Source organism: Aristolochia californica, unplaced genomic scaffold, assembly GCF_029961685.1.
Source record: "Aristolochia californica isolate CCGP_79_NKW_82.1479 unplaced genomic scaffold, dmAriCali1.0.hap1 SCAF_15, whole genome shotgun sequence".
NCBI classification, from domain to species: Eukaryota; Viridiplantae; Streptophyta; class Magnoliopsida; order Piperales; family Aristolochiaceae; genus Aristolochia; species Aristolochia californica.
The window spans coordinates 20,133,461-20,152,786 of record NW_027181826.1 but is presented as its reverse complement, the minus strand read 5'-3'; the positions used below and the strand labels follow the sequence as shown (position 1 = coordinate 20,152,786).

General features: G+C 38.5%; 1 protein-coding gene across 2 annotated transcripts in view; it reads left to right on the top strand.

Annotated features, from left to right (window-relative positions):
• The window catches only part of LOC137952363 (formin-like protein 20), a 62,483-nt gene that overhangs the window by 31,833 nt on the left and 11,324 nt on the right, over positions 1-19,326 (top strand). For both annotated transcript variants that reach the window (XM_068799510.1, XM_068799511.1), the window contains exons 9-14: positions 3,929-4,009; positions 4,096-4,146; positions 4,229-4,310; positions 12,295-12,389; positions 12,474-12,545; positions 12,624-12,740. In XM_068799510.1, coding sequence (XP_068655611.1) covers positions 3,929-4,009; positions 4,096-4,146; positions 4,229-4,310; positions 12,295-12,389; positions 12,474-12,545; positions 12,624-12,740 — 498 coding nt within the window. The remainder of the gene's footprint in view (positions 1-3,928; positions 4,010-4,095; positions 4,147-4,228; positions 4,311-12,294; positions 12,390-12,473; positions 12,546-12,623; positions 12,741-19,326) is intronic.

The window sequence follows — 19,326 nt, the reverse complement described above, 5'->3', positions numbered from 1 at the left end:
ATTTTAGTAGAAATACGTTTCTATAGATTATTAGTGGTTTTTTCAATAAATGTTGAAAAGACATTTTTAGTAGAAATATAGGGACCATTAGTGCTTCATGTTTTTTGAAAATATTTTTCTAATTATAAATTTTTGTTAAAAAATCATATAATTTTCTAAGTGAGATTTTCTTGCCAAGATGGGCTAGAAAACCGTATAGAAAAATTTTGAATAAGTATTTGATAGATGATGATATAATACTTTTAGCATGAGGCAATTTTCATAGCAATTTTGTGTTTGACATTTTATTTGATTAAAATTTTATCGATAAGTATAATAATATATTAGATTGATTATTAATTTTTATTTATTTCCTTAGAAAAGGCAATAAGAGGTCCATTTAACTTTCCTAAGAATATTTCTTGTAATTTTCTAGTAAGTCTCTAATAGTAATAGGATTTTATTTAAAGGATTTATAGTTTTATTTGGGTGATTGTAAATTGATAGTGATATTTCATTTAATTTTGTTGTGTTTGATTATTGTATGGAATTTATTCATAATGTTATGCAATGTATGGAGTATTTAGACTATTTTATGGAGTGTATAAACAATTTCATGGAGTGTTTATGGAATGTATAGGCAATTTTATGGAGTGTTTATGGAGTGTTTATGCAAGTATTATGTATATAGATTATGCCCAATTTTAAGTAGAGGTTATACCGAATTTTATGTAAGTATTATATACATAGATTATGCTCAATTTTAAGTAGAGGTCATGCCCAATCTTATACATGTATTATATATATAGGTTATGCCCAATTTTATGTAAAATATATGCATAATTTTATATATATTTTTTGAAAAATTTTAAATGTATGTTGAAGCTCGAGCTCGGCTCGAACTCGGTTAAAATTTTTGGGCTTGATCTCGATAAAAATTTTAGGCTCGAGATGAGGTTCGGCTCGAAATATTTAAATCAAACTCGGCTCGAACATAGGCGGGTTCGGGCTCGGCTCGGCTCGATGCCAGCCCTAGTTGGAAGGATATTTGCATGCCCTACAATCGGGGTGGTTTAGGCATTCGGCCTACGAAGGAGATGAACAATGCCCTTTTGATCAAATGGATTTGGAACTTCAACTTCAAGCATAACAGCCTATGGGGCGATATGGTCAGATTCTATCTTCATCCTTCGGGTGCTTGGTGGAGGGAGGATGGCGCTACTCGCCTCCTATCCCCGGTATGGAAATGAATTCAAAAGCTCCTCTCAATATTCAGAGATGCAACTTCCTTTCACACTGGTAATGGAAGGACACTCCTCTTTTGGTCGGATGAATGGTGCGGCCCTAGCCCCCACCCCCTCTCCGAGGATTTCCTGGGGCTCTCTAGGGTGACGAGGGACCTCTCTTGCTCAGTGGTTGATTCTTGGAGAGATCGTTCATGGAATCTCACGTTTCGTCGGGGATTAAATGATGAGGAAACTACGACTTCTTGCTCTCTCCTCTCCAGACTCAACAACACTGCTATTCGTGAGCATGCAGTTGATAAAATGATATGGAAGCCCAACATTAATGGCCAATTCACAGTTGCATTCACTTACTCTCACATTAGAAACACAAGATTACAACATGCATGAGCACAAGGCAAACCTAGCATGGAAGCTCTCAACGTCTAGTAAAATCAAATTCTTCGTGTGGACGACCATCAGGGAACAAATCCTCACCTCTGACAACCTCCACAAAAGAGGTTACACAACCTTTGATCGCACTTGTCCCCTTTGTGATGTGTGCGACGAGACAGTCCAGCATGTTCTCTTACATTGTGACTTTTTATGGCAAGTTTGGATGAAGATATTTCATAAGATTGGTCTCCAAATGGGGCTACATCAAGACATTTTCAGAACCGTTGAGATGGTTATGGGGATATGCCTTCCTACGTTGGGCAAGATAATTCTCTTGGCATGCCTTGCGCATGTCCCATAGTATATATGGCTCGAGCGAAACAACCGGAGATTCAACTCCATGGCTAGCAGCCCGGATAATATAGCTTCTCAGGCGGTGGGCCGTATCTCAAGTTGGCTACATTCTAGGAAGGAGTTTGCTTCTCTATCGGGCGTTTCCCTTAGAGAAAATTGGAGCTTGATTGCTCACATGGCAGGCCCCTGTAGGAATCCGGTTATGGCCACCTGGGATCCTCACCCTTATGACTGCACCAAACTTAATTTTGACGACAGTGCTTTAGGCCGTCCTGGACCGGTTGGTGCTGGTGTTGTTTTCAGAGACAGTAGTGGAGACCCTATTCTATCCTATAGAGGGCTGGTGGGTATTGCTGATTCAAATACTGCTGAAGTGAGTGCTTTTCTATTCGGCTTCCAAATCTTTAAAGAGTGGCTTTATGGCAAGTTGATTATCGAAGGCGACTCAAAGACTGTCATCAGCTGGTGTTCAAAAGATAGCTCCCCTCCTTTGCGCCACTGGCCAATCACTGATTGTATTGCTGACATAGTGTCATCCATTCATTGTAATTGGAACCTTGTACCTAGATCAACCAATTCTTTGGCTGATAAATTGGCTAAATTCGGAACCTCCCAACAATCTTTCATTGTTTGGGAAGGCTTCCCCCCTTGTAATCTGCTCATTTGAGCTCTCATAATAAAATTCAGCATCATTTCAAAAAAAAAAAAAAAACAAAGGAATGAAATTATAGTTCTGCGCAAACAATAGAACTTCTCTAAGAGCAGGAAACAATAGAAGATATGAAAGCTGATGCTCAAACAACCTATTGACCAGCATTCAAACAGGTAATAGGCACTTAAAACAGTTCGCTACACTCTACTAATACCAACAGCATGAACTTGATTTGAAAGACCACCAAAAAAGAGTAAAAGCAGATCCTTTCCAGGTCTGCACAGATAAGAAAACCCCCAAAGGGCAATCGCATATGTAGAAATCGGGTACAACACATACTCAAGTGCTTAATGGAGCATTAAGCCATGAATGGATAGGGTTATGGCACATAGATGAAGTACATAACAGAAAATTGCATGAACTGACCATATTCCCCTCTAGCACCATTTTACATAAAGATCTAATTTTTTTTTTATGAATGCTGATTTTATTAAGAGAGAGAACCAAAGGAAACAAAAAGAGGGGGAGATAACTCCTAACAACAAGAGATTGCAAGGAAGCACCCTGCTTGGCCAAAACATCGGCCACGGAATTAGCTGATCTCGGGATGTGAGACTAAAAACAATTAAAGGCTGACAATTTCCATAATTTTAAAAAAATGTCCCAATGACGCCAAGGAGGAGCTGAGGTACATAAAGATCTAATTAAAACAGCAAATAAGCCCAACAAAAGATACACAATAAGATCCCCATCACTTTATAAGACCTAAGTAACTAGAGGGACCACACTTATATATAAAAAGACAATAATACTCCTGAATTCCAACAACCTAAAACGTTAGACCCTTGAATGTTCTTATGTGCTTAAATTAAGTTGCAGATAGCAGCATTTTCTACGTGTAAGTTGCATGGCCAAGATAATTAAAAATATGATTGAAACATCTCAAACACATATTAAAGTAACACAAGGTCACCAAATGCAGGAGAATTAATTGGGCCATTCAAAGAGAGCGTTTTCTCAAATTGTTGACTAAATGAGTGAGATTTCCAATTGAAGGTTCCACTGTTATCTGCATGAAAACAATTTACAAGAGTTCTTTCGTGAGCACAAATTCTTCAAATTTGTGTAATAAATAGTTTTTTCTATTTGTTAGGCGGGTGAAAGTTTTGATACTGAAGTCCTTGTATGTATCTTTCTCTTTAGATAGGTTCTCTGCTACTTTTTGCAAATCCAGAAAATATGTCTTGCCTACTTTTTCTTCCTTTTAATTTTATTATCAGATTTAAAGAGATGAAAATTCTGAAGTTTATTTCAATTGTTTTAGTTTTTTCTGGAATTGATGAAAGTCCCTCGAGTGGAGTCAAAGCTGAGAGTATTTTCTTTCAAGACTCAATTCAACACACAGGTTGGAGGGTTCTTGAGTGCTGCATCAAATAGTAGTATAGTAACATGGAATGTCGTTTTGAGCCCCATATTTTTGTGCTTTCGCAGATCACAGATTTTAGGAAGAGCTTAAACATTGTGAACTTTGCATGTGAAGAGGTGATGTTATACTTTTAGTTTTTTCATGCTTTTGCTCTTTGAGTTTATCCAATGCATAGTGACTAACTTTTGTTTTCATCAGATTCGGAATTCAGTGAAATTGAAGGAAATTATGAAGAAAATTCTATTTCTTGGTAACACATTAAACCAGGGAACTGCAAGGGGTGAGTAGGGTGTGATCATTGTTTATGCCATTGGTTAGTTGGGAAGTAGCAGGCTATGTGTGAAATCTTGAAACAATCTACATAGAAGTTCTCCTTCTGAATGTTAATCCCCTCACCCTAGTGAAACTCAAACAAGACATGACATTAGAAACAACCTTCCTCCCAACCCACCCACCCACATTCATCTACACACACACATAAACACATACACACATACACACATACACACATACACACATACACTCATACATATGCACATTCACACATACACACGTACACAGAAACCCTGAGGCAATTGAGCAAAAGACTCAATTCACGTAGTTTTCTTCTGAGAAGAGAAGCACATGAGTTTTTTGTGTTTGAGAAATTGGATGTTGTTTTTGCTAAGATACTATTTTTCTTTTACCCCACTATGGGATTCATAAACTCTATAGGATTCTATAAGCCCATAAAAGGATTACCTTGTTCGTTTTTGCTTCCCTATTGGACCTGCTTACTATTTGGTGAAATTTTTTGCAACCTGATGGTTTCCTGTTACTTGTTAGAATGCTTTTAAAGATAAGGTTATGTTACAAGTTGTTTGTTAGTGCCTTATATTTTACTGATAAGTTATGCCTCGATTTATCTCCAAATGACTAGTAGCCTTAGGAGGCTCAGCATCCTACTTATAATTTAATAGGATCCCAAACAGTAACATATTTTGGATTTTTGCCTACAATCACCTATCTTATATAGGAAGTGGTTGAGGCAGAGATTAGAGAGACAAGGCACTAAATAGACATAGTATCTGACTCTGATACTGCGTGTTATGTATGCAACCAATAGTTGAAACATTTTAAGCTGATGGAACATGGAAAGCTAGACTCTTAAAAACTTTATATCAAACTAGGTTGTTCTAATCTGATTCTCTTACCCAAGGTTGGGGTTCACTGGCTCGTACTAATCTATCATGATTCCGTCCCAACATCTACTATGGCCCACTATGAAGGTTTAGATTTGCCACCAAGTAGCCCTTCATCATTACCTCTAGGACATAACTTCCTGCTCTATAATGACTTTATTCTAGATCAGGTAGCTTTTTACATATTTTGAACTTCTCTCACTCTGACATTGAAGAGCCCTTTTCATTCTTTGGGATTCAAACACGATTCGGTACATGTTTGGATACCCTGAAATGACTAGCCACTTGAGGAAGTTTATTAACTGTCTTTGGAACTGAACAAGATCCCCACACTAGCATGCTGTCCATTGCTCTATTTTTTTGAAACTGATTGAGCTTTATTGAAAAAAGTTAAACAATTAGAGGAGCATTCCTGTTCAATAAGAGATTGCAGGGAAGCTGTCCAGTTCACTATTGCCTTCGTTTCTTGAAAAATGGTGAATTGCATCAAAAGAGGAAAATAGATGCAACGAAATCAGCATATAAAGATGCTATCACACCAAATTAAAACAAAATAAAATTAAGAAATACAACGAAATCAGCAAATAAAGCTGCTATCACACCAAATTAAAACAAAAGAAAATTAAGAAATATGATGAAACCATCAAGGAAATCAAGAGGGAAATAATCTTCAATAAGTGGCTGCTGTAAGTGAATATCAACATCAGCCCAAGTGTTTGTTATTCCATTAGCGTTTCACAAAACATGAACATAAGAAACTTGAAGTGTTTGGACAAGTAATGAATCTTGTCGTATACAGCACACAATCACCGTGGAGGGCTTTAACCCGAAGAGAACCAACTTATAACGATAAAAGAATTGCCTTCCACCACCAAAGGAGATGAAAAGCACTGACAACACAGTTTCAACCCTTGAAAGAGTGCACAAAGCATCACTTTGGTGGTGTCACATTGCCCCAAAGTAACTAAGTAGACCTGAATGATCTATGTTAAAGTTTGTATCCAGTGGCATAATGGTGAATTTTTACTGTGTATATTTTACTTCTCATAGTTCAGATGCCTTTGTATGTTTAAATTTAGTTTGGTACTATTTTTCATTAAAGTCTTGAGTTGTAATGAGTGAATTATAAGGTGTCCAGGAGAGGAATATTTTAGACCATTCATGTACAGTTATTAAGTTAATAAAACAGGGTTAGGGAATCAATTTCTTCCCCTAACTGCTGTCTCATGTCAAGCAGCTTTCTCTCTCTCTCTGTCTCTCTCTCTCTCTCTCTTCCGTTCTTCCTACTTCATGCTATTCAATTTCTACATTGTGTCAAAGTGTGAGATCCAATTATATTGGGGAGTTTCCAGCCATCTATTCTTTGCTCTTCAGTCTGTGATTTCGGCAAGGAGTTCTTTTGAGTTTTTGTGTTTGTCACACGTAAAGGTTAATTCTTTTTCTTCTTTCTTGTGCCATAACTTTAAGGTTGATGATTGGTATCGCAAATTGAGCAGTTTGAAGGTTGTTTTTGATTCCCTTCTTGGTTATGTGCCAGCGCAAACTTACCCAGACCTGGATCTATCCCTGTTTCAGCTCTCTAGTGGCTGAAATTGGTTGGTTAATTGTTGTTGTTGGTGGTATTAGGCCTCTTTAAGGTTGGCTCTTACTCGAGTGTGCCCATTCGTGTATCTTATACCTAATTGTTGGAGTATGTGCTCCATTATCATTAATGTATGCTGATGTTTGTGTAGCCTTATGGTTGATTCTAGAGAGCTTGTTCCACTTCAAGGGCTTCTCAAAGTTCTGAATGTAAGGATTTACTACTATTTGTCAAATTCAATGGACATCACTATCCAAATTGGTCTAGGTCAATTAGAATGTTCTTTAAGGTCAAAAGGGAAAGAAATACCTTCAAGATGATCCTCTTGACCTGCTACAAACATTTGCGAGGCTGAAGACAAAAAGGTTATGACATGGTTGGTTGACAACCTTCGAGTAATCAAGTCATGGGTTGTGAAACTGCAAAGGAGATTTGTAACTCCACTGAGTTCATTTATGCCTAGGAGAGCAATTTGTCAAGAGTTGCTAAATATTTTTGCATGAGTTGAGGTGATCGCATTGTTACATAATATTACAATGAGATGAAGAGTACTCTTCAAGAAATTGGTGTCTTCCATCTTTTTACTACTAATGCTGATGATCTTTGCAAGGAAAAAGGGTAGATCCAAGCGCACTGATTTATTGTTGGATTTGAGGCAGGGTATGATGCTATTAAGGCATATTTGCTTGCTATAGATGATGTTCCTACCTTGGAAAAGGCATTCAATTGTGTTCTCTGTGTTGAGAATGTTGCGGCACCTAAGGGAGGTAAAGTTATAAAAGGGACATATGAGAAAGTCTTAAAAAATCAATGTCAAGGGAGAGATAGTGCTAGTGAGGTAGTGGATTTAATGACAATCCTGGTGATTGATGTTGTGCTCTTGTGAGCGAAACAACCACTTCTCTGATAAGTGTTGAGACAAGTTTGGGAAACTTGTGTGGGCCAATTAAAGTGTCCCAAAAGGTGGTGAAGTGGTGATAGGCGGTGAGCTAGGCATTCTTTGAAGGACTCAAGTGAACTTTAGAAATTGATACATCTGTTGGATCAGTTAACCTCATCCATCACAAATGTGCATCTGGCAGAGGCTTCGTTGCAACCGCTATGGCTATTTCAAGTACGTTTGCTCTTCATGTGACCCTTAGTGCTATGTGGGTGATTGATTTGGCTGAGTCTATGCACATGTCAAATATTTCTTCTTTCTTTACATTTATGAGTCGTTCCTCCCTTGTTTAATTTGTTACTTTTGTTGATGTTTTTGAGGCTTTCCAATGTGTAAAGAAGATCATACACCATGCCGTCCTTTGAGCAACCACATCCGTCACAACTGTAGATAAAGAACTTCATTTTGACACTCTATTAGAAAACCTCTATCCTTCTAGCCCCTCGATGTTAGCAATGGTAAAGCAATACGAGGAGCTTTGCAATAATTTTTTCTTAAAAAGATACAAGGAATCTTCAGTCATCACGAAAAGAAAGTTCACCATTATCAACTTCTTCAAGATTTAGTGTATCTGCATGATGGTACAAACAAAAACTTGGAGGAACAAGTTGTAGAACTACAACATGCAATGAAGGAAAGAGAGGAGAAAATTAGGGCAAGAGATGCTCAAATTGCACAACTCGTGTCCAACATTGAGTGATAGACTATAAATCTTGTAGAATCTTTTCGTTCCAAAAATCTTCTTTAACTACACTCAGCTTTAGAGGGTACATCTTCTGCTCCAACAAGTTTGCAAGTTCATCAACATGCAAAAGGTCCACTTTATTAATCCGTTTTCTTAAGTCGATCATTGAAAATACTTTTTAAGACCTTCAATTAATAGGAGAAACACAAATGACATCTCAATCCTATATTAGACCTTATAGCAATAGAATCCAAGTTCTAAGAATGTTGTTGGGGAAAAATTCTCCCAAGTTCCAACAGTTTGATGAAAATGACAACCTAAAGCAACATGTTGCCCACTTTATCAAAACATGCAACAATGTCAGAACAGATGGTGACATGATAATGAAACAATTCAGTCGTACGTTGAAAGGAAATGCATTTGACTGGCTTGTTGAACTAGGTTCGAAGTCCATTAACAATTAGTTGCAACTTGTAAATGAATTCATAAGCGATTCTATAGCATTTGTTGCAATGTCACATTGGTGGAGCTCACCAATACAAAGCAGCAGAGCGACAAAAATGTAATCAACTATATCAATTGTTGGTGGTACTTGAGCTTGAATTACAAAGATAGCACAAACCTCTTGGCAGAGATGAAAATCCAAAATGTGCATGGAATGAAAGAAGTGGGGTTTGCTTTATTTTTTTCAAATAAAAAACCAATAGACTTTCAAGAGTTAGCCATACAAGCTCACAACATAGAGATGTTGATTGCTTTGCAAACCAATCTCTAAACCTAAAATGACAGAGAAGGAATCAAAACCTTCTATTGGAACTTTGGTCGACGAATCACATGTAATTAGTACAACTAAGTCAAAGGCATACCCTTCTACAACAAAGCAAGTTGGTGGTGAGCTAAGCATCAGTCTAAAGGAAAGATCCCTTTCCAAACGATGATGTTCCAAAAATGTTGGAAGAACTCAAACAAAAACTAGTAATCTTTCATCTCCGAAGTGGCTAGAAGAAGTTGGCAAGATAAATGATCCACAATATTGCAAGTACCATCAAATGGTTTGACATACGACAAAAGATTGTTTGACCTCGAAAGCTAAATTCCTTGACTTTATCAAACAAGGAGAAATAATTGTTGACGTAGAGAATGAATTAGTAGCATCAAATTTTGTTACGATCATGCCTTCAACTGAACTTACCAATACACCCATAGAACAGGTCAAAGGTCAGCCAATGTTAGAATTCCGGATTCAAATTTGGTCATATAGTGGCATGAAAGTTCAATTAACTGGAGGAAGCCAAAGCATCATGCACAATGCCCGAGCCCACAACTCCTATTGAGGATTCATTAAATTGATTGACAACACATTGAGCAAAGTAGACCCTTGCCAATAAAATGCCATGTGAGTTAATCCATGTACTTCCAAGCCTCGTCCATCATTCTGAAGAATGAAGTCATGAAAGGGGGAATATGTAGGCATGCAAATTTAATCATCAAAATTAGAACTCAATTGACGGTCCAGATCGTCGACATTGGTCAACAACCAAGACTGAAGGGATTTGATCACCAATTGACCAATGGGCAAAGTTGAAATTCTCGATGGTCAAAGTATAGTGATTTAGTCAACAAAGGGTGTCAACAATCAAAGTCAAAATTTTCTTTAAGATTTGGATCGGTTATTGATAGCAAAGCCTATTCACGGTTGAGATGTAGCCAATTGGAAGAGATCACAATTGATAAGAAATGGAAGGAAAATGTCACTTAAACACCACCTAAACACCACATAAGCAAAGGAAGTAGCACATGGGTGACACATGGCATTGTAAGAGAGTTCCACCCAAGCGAAGGAGGTGGCACATTAATGACACTTGGGGTCTTAGGAAAGCTCCACCTAAGAAAGATAGGTGGCACTATTTCAAATAGGTGAGATGAAGTATCATGCTCCATGGGAAGAGGAAGAAGTCTTACCACTTGTTTCTCCCCCCTTGCAAGTACAACTAGAAAAGGGGAGATGTAGAAAATTGGGGAGAGAAAAAGGTAGGGTGGTTGAACCACCTTCACTACACTATGTGGATGTCTGATATAAGCTTAAAAGAGGATTTTTGGAAGGAAAACTTTGGGGGAGTGAAAACTGTTGGAGGATTTCTTTTAAGTTTGGTGTGGCGAAACTCTATTCATTAGAGAAGAGAATCTCTAAGCCCTAACGAATTTCTACAATAAAGTTAGCAACAAACAATCATTTTTGCTATTATTTTGCCACTACCCTTGGACTTATCAAATGCAATACGGGATCAAACCTTCTCCACAAGCACCAAGTCGAGTTTAGCTTTAAAATTAAAGCTAGTCAACCAAGGGAGTTCCGATACATCCATCAGATGGCTCTAATCAAATTCGTGCATGGATATCTAATTAGAGGACCAAACCAAAGATAGGACTTCACATCACTTGAAATCTTGTAACTTTTTTTTGTTATTGTATCTACGTGTTTGCAGACTAGATCCTTTTGTATGTTGACGGTTGTGTCTCCCACCTACAAGTCAACTAGAACAATAGTACCTGCATGAGTTATTCTTGCTCTGGTACCAAGTAAATTGAACTTGATATGTGAATTAGAGGAAAGAGGCAAGAGAAGTGCACACTAGATAAGTGTGCATCAATAGAGAATGGTAATATTAGGGCATAGGTCGACCTCCTCTTTCTTAATTAGATTCACTTAATGGTATCACCTGAATGGACTAATATGCCCCTCAATAACTGTTCTAAACACATCTATTGATGTGATACATCTGCCCTTAGCTAAGCAGAACATAAAGATCAGCCATATTAATTGTAATTATACCCCTGACATCTAAATAGGTATAATCCTTCAGAATGAAACATTGGTTCCTGATTTCTAAGGGCAATAGGCCTTTCGAAAAAAATGTTATTAATTCTTTCTAGATATATATATATATTATGAAAAATAAATATATAGAAAGATTGTACATGAACTTTAATTGAAGGGTGTCTATGCCATTTTTCTGTAAGCTAAGTGTTTTTCATAAAAAGTTTGAGGAAGGATGAAAAATCAGCCTATTTAACTGCCACTCCTGTTCTGTCATACAATTCAATACTTCCTGAATTGGATCTTTATTTTACTATTTTGTTCATTTCAAGTACCTACTCTAGAGGGTTGATTAAAACACCATTTTGACAACAGCTTTAGGAGAAATCCAGCGTCAGCAGGTGGGGGTAGTGTGGTGTGGGGCTCAGAGGGGAATGTTCTCCTTGGTTTCACTGTGCCCTCTTGGTATAGTGAGTCCTCTGATTGAAACATCCTCCAGCGCCACTGCCTGTCTCTTCTTTGAGAGGCACTCCTTCCCTCTTATTGCTAAGGGGGATTCAATGGTAGTCATTGCTTGGACCTCAGGGGGAAGTGCACCCCCTCTCCCTAGTCTATTATTGAGATTAAAGAGAGATTGAGGATATTAGCAGCTCCAGGTCCATTTGTTGGCTGCATGTCTCGCATAGCGTGAACAGGGTCATTGATGGCCTGGCTAGAGAAGGAGCTAGTTGCTAGCACCTTGCTGTCGACACCTCTATTATCTTCTAATTTTCTTTTGCTTATAAGCGGTTGTAGTTTCAGTTTTCTTGGTTTTCCTTGCTTCCCATGTGTATTTTATTTTTCTGTTTCTTGTATTCTCCTATTTGGCCTTCTTATTGAATTCCCTATTCTCATTGCGTTCGAATGAAGGCTTTTGTTGCTTTTCAATGCTTTTCTCATCATTCGCAAAAATTTTAAAACAGCTATTTGTTGTCCACATTGTAGTTTATTAATGCTTCTATGATTTATACTGTTTCTCTTATTTGTTCAGCATATCGATAGAAGTTTAACTTGTGTAGGTTCTGCTGTTGGATTTCGGTTGGATAGCCTTCTAAAACTAACTGATACGCGTGCTACTAATAATAAGATGACGCTCATGCATTATCTATGTAAGGTGAGAACTGTTCTGTTCCTGATAGTTCTGTGCCTATACATTGCCTTGGTGAAGGTGATGGGTTTTTTTATTTGCATTGCCCAGGTGGTTGCTTCTAAAACACCACAACTTCTAGACTTTCATGTGGACCTTGTTAGCTTGGATGCTGCATCAAAGGTTCTTTCTGCTCCTTTTCTTATCAACTGGTAAATACATGTGCGTGTCAGTTTAAGGAAACATTTTGATATTTTGCAGATACAATTGAAGTCCCTGGCAGAAGAGATGCAAGCTATCGTCAAAGGACTAGAAAAGGTTGAGCAGGAGTTGGCTGCTTCTGAAAATGATGGACCTGTGTCTGAAGTTTTTCGCAAGGTATGCCCCTTTGTTCCGCAGTTGATCTCATTCTTCTTACTCTCCCATGACACCATGGAAGACTGAAAAAGCAGAAAACTGAAAATTGGATGTGTGTCAACTTTGACGAGAGAGAGAGGTAGTATTTCATTAAATTTCTAGATTAGGAGAATACTAAGTAGTAAGTAGTAAGTAGTAAAAACATAATTACTCTCTTGCTACTGGTCAAAATAATTAAGAAACAAATATACTCCTGCGGACAAAATATATACTGAAGACAGTAAAAATAAAGGAAACTTACAAGAATACCACTCATATCTAATATATATCTGCACTTCTCCTTCAGCCGGGGCATAAAAATCAAGGAACCAAACCTGTTGCGTAAGGTGGTGTACTTCTTGAAAATATCACCAAGTTGATTAGTAAGGCAAACAGTGGGGATAGTTTTTTTCCTACTCATAACTGTGCCTCAGATGAAGTGATATTGCACTTATATATTTTTGATCCTCCCATGAAAAATTGGATATAAAAATAATTGTTTGATTGTCACAATACATATTCACGGGGCCATCATAATCGAACAAAATTGGCCATGAAAGTTTTATTCCACATATTCGTTGCTTGTCATCTGCTTGAGCATTGGATTTGGTAACAATACTCTGTTTGTTACTCTTCTAGGTTATTACATCTTACAAACCTACTGTAACCACTGGTAGACCTCCTATACAGCCTAAATCCAGCACAATTAGCATACGGGTATCCAGCTATATCAAAATTTTTATGAGGCTAATAAAGGAGACTTTTTCAAGGAGATCCCTTAAAGATACTTCAAAATTCTCACTACTGCATCATAGTGGAATCTATTGGGGTTCTCCATAAACTAATCACCCCTAGTACATAGGAAATGTCTGATCGTGTAATAGTAGCATAGAGTAATTTCCATTAGAATTCTGTATTGAGTTTTATCCTTCAGTTTTGGGCTAATGACATCATGCATTTCCACATTTGCATCCATAGGTGCCTCCAAAAATTTAGCCCCTAATAAGCCAGTCTGAGTAAGGTCTGGATGCAAGCACCACATAATTTTCATTGATGACTCTTGCCTTACTCTTGGGTTTACCTGCTGCAATTAAAGTCAAAAGCTTTTGAAAAATTTGTTGCCTTTTCAGAAGTGGGCTGAAAATCAATTTATTTCTAGAGTTGAAGTCTTCCAATCAGTTTTCCTTATCCATGTTTGGTTAAGCTGGGTTTAGTTTCTACATCTCAAACTTACAGATCTGCTTTCTTTCTGTGCTCTTTGGTGTCTAATCCTCCACTTATCCTCCTAATCCTTGACTATCTTGATCTTTCAATGATTTCTTTACTCAATTTTTGAATTTAACGCAGCAGCTTCCTCAACAGTACCCTTATCCAGATCAGATTCTTTGATTTCAAATTCTAATTTCAGTGTGAGTTAATTGGTTTCAGATCCTATTGTATCTCGTCCAGGTCTTCCATTACTAACAATTCTACCAGATTGGATACTATTTTTTATGACAGGATAACTTGGAGTTCTTGTGCTTTATCTGTCTACCAAGAGCCATAAACCTCCTATAATCAATGTTTATTAGCGCAGATTGCCTCTATCCAAGCCATTAGATTCTACATCCACTTCAAATTGGTGTAAGAAGACATGCAAACCTCCTTGGCGGCACTGTGATCTTTTTGAGGATATATGTAATTTAATTTCTCAATTACAATGTAGTAGGAATTATATTCCTAGATCTGCTAATCACTTAGCAGATAATCAGGCTAAACTAGGTGTATTCCTTCAACATCTTGTTGTGGAGGAAGGTTTTGTACAGTAAGGTATGTACATTTTTTCTCTCAGTAATACATTCACACCTTTTTTCTCACAAAAAAAACATCCACTTCAAATTCAAATATCCAGCAACAACCAAATTTTGTTGTTCTTGGCAGTTTATTCCAGGTTCAGCAGCAACTACTTTATCTCCTTTCACAGAGAATCAGGATACTCCAAATCCACAAGATGAGATGGTTATTTATTCAAAATTTAAATGTTCAGAATGTACAAAATCTTTGCCAGCAGATTCTCATATAGAACATCGGTTATTTCGTCATCTCATCCAGATAATGGGGCTGGTTTGAATTTGAGTAGTGCTGGTCCAGCTAATCCTGTTCAACATGGTGATGAGTCCACGTCAAGCCACAAGTCCAACCCTATTTCCTCTTCTGATTGACTTCATCCTCTGGTTACTTGTTCACGAGGGAGACTAGCTTCTACTTCTGTTTCTTCCTTCGTTGTAGATTCTGTTTCAGATCTTCCTTCTGGACCCAGGAATTATAGAGAGGCACTCCATGATCCCACTTGGAGAGCAGCCATGACCTAAGAATATGATGGTCTTCTACAAAATCATACTTAGGAATTGGTCCGTCATCAGCTTCTAGAAATGTCATTTGCTGCAAGTGGGTGTTTAAAGTAAAACAAAATACTACTTTAAAGCTCAGCTCATTGCACAAGGCTATAAGCAACAACATGGGATTGATTATGATGAGAGTTCTATCCTGTTGTCTGACCAGCTATCATTTGAACTGTACCAGTCATTGCAGTATTGAAGGGACCAGCTATCTTATGGGATGGACCCGACCTCCTGCCCCTCACCCGGCAGCCTTTGCTTGGCACCTCTTGGCCCCGCCCAAAGTGAAAATTTTTCTTTGGAGTGCCTGTCGCGGTAGGATTCTCACTACCGTCAACCTTATCAGGCGTGGTAATACCACTCTCGATCCTCTCTGCCCCTTCTGCGGGACGGAGGCTGACTATTAGCCACCTTCTCCACCATTGTGGCTTTACCTGGAAGGTCTGGACTTACATGATTGACAGTATGAGCCTCAACTTTTGCATACCACTCAACCTGAGCACCATGTGCCGCTTCTCCTCTGGGACCCACCTTCCCAGCCTGGGCAAGCTTTTGCTAGCTGCTTGTGTTGCTTTCACGCCTTGGTGTCTCTGGAAGGAGAGGAACTCCAGACGTTTGACTGTGCTTTCCGCTTTGCTATTGAGGTTTTTTGTATTGTCACGGGGTTCATCTCTACATGGATTCACACTCAGAAAGAATTCACCTGTCCCCTCTGCTCTCTGCCGAGTTGCTGTTTGGGCACCTCCTCCCACCAATTATTATAAGCTTAATTTTGATGGTAGTGCCTTTGGGAACTAGGGTTTGGCTGGTTTTGGCGGGGTGATTTTTTATCCGGGAGGCACTGCCATATCTCTTACTCCGGTCCTCTCAGCATTGCTGACTCGACCACTGCTGAGCTCTCTAGACCCCTTCACTGCTTGCGTATATTTTAGGATCGCTTCAGCGGTCCTCTTATCGTGGAGGGAGACTCCAAAGTTAACATCGGATGGTGTTCCACCTCATCCTTCCCCCAATGGCATCACTGGCAGATTTTTCTTGATATTTTGGACTGTTACTTAGATCAGCCAATTCGGCTGCTGATTTGTGTGCTAAATTGCACCCTATCTCGTGTGTGTGAGCTATATGCGAGATCATTTGGTCACAAACGGAGTAACCATTCTATTTCAGAGTATTATAGTGCGTTGCTTGGAGTCTTCTAGGAGATATGTGTTTTCCACCCCTTTTTAATGGATGAAAGGGAGCTGAGTAAGCTGCACGTGGCTAAATTTCTGGATTGTTTGGGACCAGAATTTGATACAGGTAGAGTACAACTGCTGGCATCGGATGCTATTCCATCCTTATGTACTACGTTTAATAAGGTTGTGAGAGATGAAAATGCATTATATCAAAGGACACAAGAAGATTCAGCATGTTGACATTTCAACCCTTCATATCTTGGGCAACGGAATCTGCCAGAGGACGTGGTGCATCTAGTAAGGGCAGAGGCAAAGATAGTTTAGGTTGAGGTAGAGGTTGAGGTGCCAGTAGACCTAATAGGAAGTGTGTCCCTTGTGGTTGGTCAAACCATTTCTCTGACATGTATTAGGTTTAAGTTTGGGAAGCCGTGTGGGCAAACTCTCTTGTCCGTGAACATACATAAACATTTGTTGGACCCATTGTGAATATTGTGCTAGGTGCACCTAATGAGATGCAGTAGCTAGCTTAGCGCATGACACAATTGCTTACTGCTCCTTCTGTTACAGCATCCATAACTCCTCCACCTCCAACTGCCTCTTTAGCTAGGTCATGCATGCTTGCTCTACATGGGCATCCCTCTTCTATTTGGGTTCAGGATTCAACAACCACAACTCATATGTCAAGTGTTAAGGAATAGTCCCACATGGATTAGTGAGTACAAAGATCTTGAGTTTATTAGTTGGAAAAAAGGTTTCTTAAGTTGGTTAGTCATTTTAGGATGGGCTTTGGACCCAACTTAACATGGTATCAGAGCAAGTACTCATATGTGGGCCTGCACCTAAAAACTATTTACTTGTAGAGCCACAAAAGAGGGCATACACCTATAATTATCCACTTGTAGAGCCACAAAAGAGGGTCTACACCTAAACTGTCTACTCCTAAATTATCCACTTGCCACAAAAATGGTCTACATGTGAGGGGGAGTGTTAAGGAATAGTCCCACATAGATTAGTGAGTACAAAGATCTTGAGTTTATTAGTTGGGAAAGAGGTTTCCTAAGTTGGTTAGTCATTTTGGGATGGGCTTTGGACTCAATTTCACATCAAATATGCTTCCATGTTTTTTACTTTAAAGGAGTTTCCTGATGTCAAGTTTGTTACCCTAGCTGATGGGTCAATGTTATCAGTTCAGGGAATGGGTACACCAGTTTCAATCCTTTTTATGTCACCGCAATAAGTGTTACTTATCCCTAAATTTTGATTTGTTATCAATAAGTCAGCTTACTAAGTCCATGAATTACTCAGTAACCTTTTATCCATCTTATTGTTTTTAAAAAAAAGGATCTCATGACGAGGAGGACGATTGGTTCCACTCGTGAGAGGGGTGGACTTTATCATCTGGAAGGACCTTACAACCTTCATTACATGTTCTACATTTTGCAGTATCATCACTCCAGTGGCACCTAGGGTTAGGACATCCATCTCCAACAAAGTTGATTCAGCTATTTCCCGATTTTCCTTCCAGTGAATCCTTTCAATATGACTCATGTAAATTGGGCAAGCATTATCGGACTATGTTCCCCATGAGCAAAACAAGAAGCACAAGTTTATTTGAAATTGTTCACTCAGATGTATGGAGACTGTCTCATGTCCAATGTCTTTGGTCATAAGTGTTTTCTTTCCTTTATTGATGATTTTAGTAGATGTACTTGGGTGTATGTCCTATAGGAGAAATCTGAAGTGTTCACTATATTTCAAAAGTTTACAATGAAATAAAGACCCAGTTTAATGTATCTTTTCGTGTCCTTCACATTGACAATGGTTTAGAGTATATGAATCACAAGTTTGATATATTTTGCTAAAATCATGAAATTATTCATCAGTCTTCTTGTGTATTCACTCAACAAAATGGGATACCTGAATGCAAAAATCTTGACTTGTTGGAAGTTGTCGTAGCATGCTCCTTCATATGAATGTTCCCGAAAAGTACTGGGGCGATGCAGTCCTAACTATGTGTTTTCTTATTAAGAGAATGCCATCTTCTATCTTTGGTGGGAAAATTCCCATCGAGTTGCTCATCCCCTCAGTTTCTCTATATGTCTTGACTCCACGAGTGTTTGGGTGTATATGTTTGCACATGTGTTTGATTCAACCACTGATAAGTTGTCTCCCCATGTTGTGAAGTGTCTTTGTGGGATACTCTCGTACACAAAAGGGATATAAGTTGTTTTGTCCTTCTACCAAGAAAACATTTGTATCTGTTGATGTGACATTATTTGAAAATGTTCCCTTCTTTCTTGCTCCTCTTTTCCCACCTCTAGAAGTTATTGCTCGAACTCATGTAGAGGATAGTCCTAGCCACTCACCAGTTATTACTACAGAAACACTACAGGTGTACCACAAAAGACAGGCTCCCGAGCACCCAACATCACCTCCCTCTCTCCCGTTGAATCCAAAATCTTCCTCATTTGTTGATCATGTGGTTAATGACTTGGACGTTCCTATTGCTCTTTGAAAAGGTGTACTTAAGTCCACTAGGCACCCATTATCTAATTTTATCTCGACTCCTTGTCGTACTAGTACAAAAAATTTGCCTTGTCTATCTCTATGCATTGTTCCTTCTTCTGTGCAAGAGGCTTGTTATTCCCTCAGTGGAAAGAAGCTATGAAAACTGAAATGGATACATTATGTGATAGAGGAATGTGGGTGTTTTGTGACTTGCCCTAATGTGCTACTATAGTTGGTTGTCGTTGGGTATACACCATCAGATATTGAGCAAATGGTTCAATTGAACAATATTAGGCCCAATTGGTACCGAAAGGGTGTACAACATATGGCGTGGATGTTTTTGAAATTTTATCACTTGTGGCTTATCTGTCTTCGATACGCATTCTTGTTTCCATTGCTGTTAACCAAGACTTGCCTTTGTTTCAGTTTGATATCAAAAGGCCTTTTTGTATGGTAATCTCAATGAAGAGGTGTATATGGAGCAGCCTCTTAGGTATATTGTTCAAG